Below are 6220 nucleotides of genomic sequence, written 5' to 3' on the forward strand. Positions count from 1 at the left end.
GCTTGCCAGGCAGGCACTGTGCCGCTGAACTAAATCCCCAGCCCCTATTTTTCATTCTGAGACAGGGCCTTGCTAAATTGCCCAAGCTATGATGCTTCTGCCTCAGCCTGTTAGAGTGCTAGGATTATAGGCATGTGTGCCAGGTTGGGCAACATTTACTTACGTCAGCATAGGAAAAGCTTCTGTGGTGGAAAAGCATGCAGCATATTGTCAGGATGTTGTTAAATGACATGGGATAAGATGTTTCTCTCTCAAATGTTTTGCATAGAAACCTGTCATTATTTGTAAACGGTGTGGCAGCGTGAGTTTAGGAAGATGTTTGTTGTCTGTACTTATGAAGGCGGTAGAACAATATGGAAAAGAATTAAAATGATAGGCAAATAACTTGCAAGTTGTGGATAGTTTTAAAGATTTCTGTGATAGCCTCAATAATTGTACACACTTTGAGTAACAACTCTGACTAAAAACTCTTCTTTTTGATAGACTTCTTGGGAGACTGTAGGGGGGAAGAAGAAGAATTTTGGAAAAGAAAGTTCAGAAAACAAAGAGAATAGAGAGAAGAAAAGCGAGAGAGAAGCAAATCGTGGACGTGGTAACAACAGCCGGAAAGGAAGAGGAAGCAACCGTGGCAGAGAATGCAAGTATAGACTTTCCACACATTGTGAAAAACTGGGAGAGCAGTTTAAAGAACGCTTTTATAATCACGTTTTCCATGCACAGTTTATCTGATAGTGCACCCTCGTGATGAGCTGCACCTGAGTAGTTCCTGAGGCCCTGTGAGACAGTTTCTCATCAGCACTGACTTGGACTGTGGGTCACTGTGCTGGATGCCCTAAGACTGCCTTCTGTTAGGAATCACGTGCATGTTTTAATTTTAGAGACATGTAGGGAAGGTGATTTGCTGGCAGATAAAGTTGTTTTCTCCACTTATGGATATTTACAGTAGAGCCAGGTTTGGACACATTTTTGTGAAAACAGTCCTAGAGACTTTTGCTCTGTCATTTATACCACAGATGTTTATCGAGTATCTACTATGTAGTGAATGCTGTAGTAGGCATATAGAAGTGAATAAAAGAAGTGGAGCATGGTGGTATATGCCGGTAGTCCTAGCACTTGGGAGGCTGAGGCAGGAGGATCAGGAGCCCAGGGGCAGCCCAGGCTGCATACTGAGACTCTGCGTCAAAAGAAAAAAAAAAAGACAAAATGAGTAAAGCAGAAACTTTTTGCCCCTTCTAGGCTTTATCTTTAATAAAGGTATAATGGGGTATAAGAATTAAAAATGTGAAATAAAATATTTTATATAACATGTTATTGGTGGCACTGGGGGTTGAACTCAGCACCTCACTCATGCGAAGCTTATGCTCTGCTGCTTGAGTTATACCCTGCACTGTTACATGTTAACAGTGTTATCTGGACGCAAGGCAGAAAGCATGAGAGTAATAGGAAGGGGTGCAGCACATGTAAATGTATTGCAAGGAAGGCCTCTTGAGAGCTCATGTGAGTTAAGCCCTGAAAGAGGTGAGAGGAGCAAGTGATGGCAATGTTGTTCAGCAGATGTCTGTCTATAAAGTGATTACAGTCAGTATAGATGAGGCAAGGAAGACATGATGTGTTGGTATCGCTAGACAGCATCCTGGGTAGGCCTGTCTGTAACAGTTTGTTTTTTTCCAAGTATAGTTTTTCCTTGGTATGTTTTTTTTTTTTTTTTTAAATTATTTAAAAATACATGAGCGTATTTTATTTTAAGACACATTTTAGATATACATAATGGTAATATTCATGATAGGGAATTTGTACCTGTACATGGTATATCTTGCTTTTTTCTTATTCCCTGTCCCTTCCTTCAGCCTTGGTGTGTTATTTTGTAGTGCATTGCCTTTACGGGTCAAATTCTGTTGTATATTGTGTAATTGCATAATGCAACTTTTTTTTTTAAAGCAAACTTAATTTAGAGAAAATCCCTAGAGAAGCAAGAAAAATTGCTGCATTTTCTTTTCAGGATTTACACCTGTGAATTGTGCAAGATACGTTGCCATTCAACTTTTTTTTTTTTTTTTTTTTTACCATTCAACTTTTGTGTCACTTTATTTTTTTCTGTTTTCTGAACTTGTTGAAACCGGCTTTTAGTCTCATTTTTTTTTTTCTGTCCTTGCTGTAAGTGATATCTGGTAAGGTTATGTACAGAAGTTTTAAAGTAGCTTTATGTGTTTTCCTCTTTAGTTAGAGGGGAAGAGAATGGAATTGAGTGTAATCAAGAGGACAGAACTTCTGACCGGGGCAAGCGAGCCCGTGTTCGAGGTAAGCTGGAACGATGGGGCGGGAAATGTTCAGCCTCAGAGGGAAGAAGGCAAGGCTGCTGGCCGCTCTAAATAGGGAGAGGGGAGTACTTTGAAAGAATAGTTGGTCTTCTGCAATCTTGTAAGTCTTTTGCTGATACCTGTGAATGAACTGTTTGGGTTGTGCAGTTCTGAAGAAACGGCCTATTTTTAGATGAACTGGGGAAGTTTTTTGTCTGCTTTTGAGATAGGGTCTTGCAGTGTAGTCCATTCGAACCTTGAGTTTACTATATAGCCCATGCCGGCGATTCTCCTGTTTCAGCTTCCTGAGTGCTGAGGTCACAGTTGCATGCCACCATGCCTTGCTGAGAAAGCAATTTTTATGAATAATTTAAAATTTGAGGGCCCGGGGATTTAGCTCAGTGGTGCAGAGCCTGCCTGCTAAGCATGAGGTCCTCCGTTTGATTCCCAGTGCTGCTGTCTCCCCCACCACACCAAAAAAAAAAAAAAAAAAAAAAAAAAAAAAAAAGAAAAAAAAAAAAAAAAAAAAAAAAAAAAAAAAAATCTTGAAAGTTTGACCTCAAGTCATGTCTTGCTGGGTGTGGTGGTACACACCTGTAACCCCAGCACTTACAGACTAAGGCAAGAGGATCATTGCAAGTTCAAGGCTAGCCTTGGCTACACAATGAGTTGAAGGCCATTGTGCATAGTGAGACCGTATCTCAAAAACAAAAAGCAAAACACAACAAAAACTAAAGTTGTGTGTTAGTCTATAATCTGTTTCTGTCCACGGTGACAGCTCCCGAGAACAAGGTGCCGCAGATGAAAAGAAAAGCAAGAGAAACAAGAAAAACAAGAGGGGCATAATTCTGCGCTCAGGGGGCTTACAGCCTCTGGGACTGAAGCCCCATTACCATTCTCAGTCACCTTTTATTGAGAAAGAACAAAGGAAGCAGCAGGGCAAATGGGAGGATAGCAACAGGTTTAGCAAGGACAATACAACTCAATTACCGCAGAAAGAAGACGTGACTTAGTTAGCCATCATGTTACCATTCCTTTGGGCAAATCTCAGCAAGCGTCTAGTGTTGTCCCTGCAGCTTTCCACGGGGCCACAGTGCTTCAGTCATTCCCTTTCCACCAGTGCCTTTGCTGGACTTCCTCGGAAACCACACAGTCATACGGCTTGGTCAGGCCTGAGGTAACACATTGAGAGAGTAACTAAAGAATGTCCTTCTCCACAGCCATGTCATACTTCTGTGATAACGTTCCCCGTCTCTGCCTCCCCAGTGCTGAGGATTGAACCCAGGGGCACCCTGCCACTGACCTCTGTATTTCAGCCCCTTTAACTTTTTGTTCTGAGTTTACGGTTTTGCTAAATTGCCCAGAATGGCCTTGATCTTTTGATCCTCCTCTTCCTCCTGCTCCTCAGCCTGCAGAGTGACAGGGATTGCAAGCATGTGCCATGGCATCTGGCATTACTACTCTTTTCCCCTCTCACGTTTCACCAGCCCTTTTTTTCTCCTCAGTTCTGGAGATTGAACTCACACAGTGCTGAGGTACATGTCCAGTGCTTTACTTACTTCGAGTCAGTATTGCTGAGTTGGCCATTTTGGCACTGACCTTGAGATCTTTCTGCCTCAGCTCAGCCTACTGAGTAGCTGGGATTACAGGTTTGGACAACTGTGCCTGGTGTCTGGCCTCTTTTTTTTTTTTTTTTAGCAAGGGAAAAATTACCCAGTTTATGCCATATGTAAGACATGGGAGGTGTAGTCTCAAAGAGGGCCAAGAAAGATAACCCTTACATAGGCCTGCTTTTGATAGGAACTTGGGCTTCGGAGGCCAAGGGAGGTGGCCTCGTCTGTGGATGCTGTGGTGGAAGATGAACACCCCAAGTTCGTGTTGCCTTGTGAAACAAATGAAGTCTCCCCAGTGACAGCCATCGTCATCTTTGTCCGAGGCAGTTGTCAGACACCCAGTGTCCTCTTTCTGTATACTGGGGGTGACTTGTGTCTAACTCACGGTAACCCCAGGAGTTACCCAAATCTGGACCAGAAATGCAGAGCACAGGATCCTGGCTCCTTTCTGAGTGTGAATCTGTAAGGGCCAGGACTCCTGTTGACAGATTGGTAGGCTTTAGCCAGGTGTAGTGATGTACACCTGTAATCCCAGCACTCAGGAGGCTGAGTCAGGAGGATCGCCACAAGCTTGAGGCCACCCTGGGCTACATAGTGAGTTCTAGGCCAGCTTGGACTATGTAGCAAGACCCTGTCTGAAAGAAAAGACTGAGTTATTAGAACATTAGGTTAGTATGCTGCCAGCAAGTTATTTCATAGCACCTCTGTGGTGATAGAGGGGTGCTGTGCAGTCCTGCTTCTAGGATCTTCCTGAAGTGTATGAGTCTTGGGTTGTAAAATCTGCAAGGAGTATGGCTATCTTAGGGCTCCCTCTGCATATTATGGTCATGGAGAAAGAGTCTACATTACGGTTCTTTCAACAGTATTCTATACTTGATCTTAGCCTAAAGGCCTAGAAGCCATTTCAACAGTATTCTAAGGAGCAGGAAAGAGATAGTGTATTGTTTCATAAAGAATAAATCTGCACCACTGCCCCCCCTTGCGATACTGGAGATTAAACCCAGGGTCTTATGCATGCTAGATGCTAGGTAAATGCTCTACTACTGAGCTACACCTGCAGCCTTTTGTTTTAGTTTTTTAAATTTTTTTTGAGACAGGTTGAGGCAGGCCTTGAATTTTACTATGTAGTCCAGGCTGGCCTTGAACTTGCAGTGATCCTCCTGCCTCAGCCTTGCAAATGCTGGGATTACAGGTTTGTGCCACCACATCTGACATACTCTTGGTATATTTATTTATTTTTTTAGTTTTTATTTTTCTCAGTCATGGTACATTTATTTTATTTTATTTTATTTATTTTTTTGGTACCAGGAATTGAACTTGGGACCTTGCGCTTGCCTGTGCCTCTGAGCTATATCCCCAGCCCAGTTATGATATATTTAGCAGCTCAAAGATAATCTAAAATTTAGTGAAGCTCACCACTTCTATTTGCAGTTTTATTTAACTTTGAATCTGCTTTATGAAGAAAAGATTAACGCATTTTTCATATGGAATTTATGGCATTGCAGAATGTGTTTATGAATTGGTAATGACACCCTCAGTATAAATATTAGGTTATGTGATACATATTTCTTTCCACATCTTTTTTATTAGTGCGTATGTGTTGTGCAGATTAATGGATTTCATTTTTGCAAACCGTGCAGCAATACTTGGATCATTTCCACACATGCACCCCCTGTCCTCGTCCTCAGTTTCACCTTTCAGGGCCTCTCTGTGTAAAATACATCCAGTTCCTGTCACCTGTTGTTGCACTCCCCTCCTCTCTGATGGTTTCCTTTCAGTTTTGACAGTTTTTTCAAGTCCATAAATTGAGAAATGTGACATTTGTCTTTCTGAGTCTGGTATAGTTTGCATAACATTTTGATCTCCAGGTTGATCCATTTTCCTGCAAAATTTTATTCTTCTTTATGGTTAAATAATACTCCGTTGTGTTTATACATTTTCTTTATTCATTCATCCACTGATAGGCATGGAAGCTTGTTCCTTAATTTTTTTAAGGGAGTTCCACACTGACTTCCATAGTGGCTGTACTAGTTTACATTCTCACCAGCAGTGTTAAAGGGTCCCTCTGCTTATCCTTGCCAGTATTTACTTATCTTCAGTATTCTTGATGGTACCCATTCTGGCTATAGCCTTAGCCCCTACTTTTAATTTTTGAATCCTGTGCAATATTTTATTGAGTCCTGGTTCCACATAGCATTTATTTATGTATGTATGTATGTATGTTTTTTTGAGACAGGGTCTCGCTATGCAGTTCAGGCTGGGCTTGAGCTCACTTTGTAGCCTAGGCTGGTCTCTAACTTGCAACGATCC

At 41.8% G+C, this 6220-nt stretch overlaps 1 protein-coding gene across 1 annotated transcript in view; it reads left to right on the forward strand.

Moving 5' to 3' along the window:
• Positions 1–483: 483 nt before the first annotated feature.
• The window catches only part of Ubap2 (ubiquitin associated protein 2), a gene marked incomplete in the record, with an annotated part of 56508 nt that continues 50771 nt past the window's right edge, over positions 484–6220 (forward strand). The window contains 2 exon segments of the mRNA XM_013523012.1: positions 484–637; positions 2221–2298. Of these exon segments, the coding sequence (XP_013378466.1) occupies positions 2236–2298 (63 nt within the window).

The sequence above is a fragment of the Chinchilla lanigera genome, unplaced genomic scaffold (genome assembly GCF_000276665.1).
Source record: "Chinchilla lanigera isolate Chin_1 unplaced genomic scaffold, ChiLan1.0 scaffold00071, whole genome shotgun sequence".
NCBI classification, from domain to species: domain Eukaryota; kingdom Metazoa; phylum Chordata; class Mammalia; order Rodentia; family Chinchillidae; genus Chinchilla; species Chinchilla lanigera.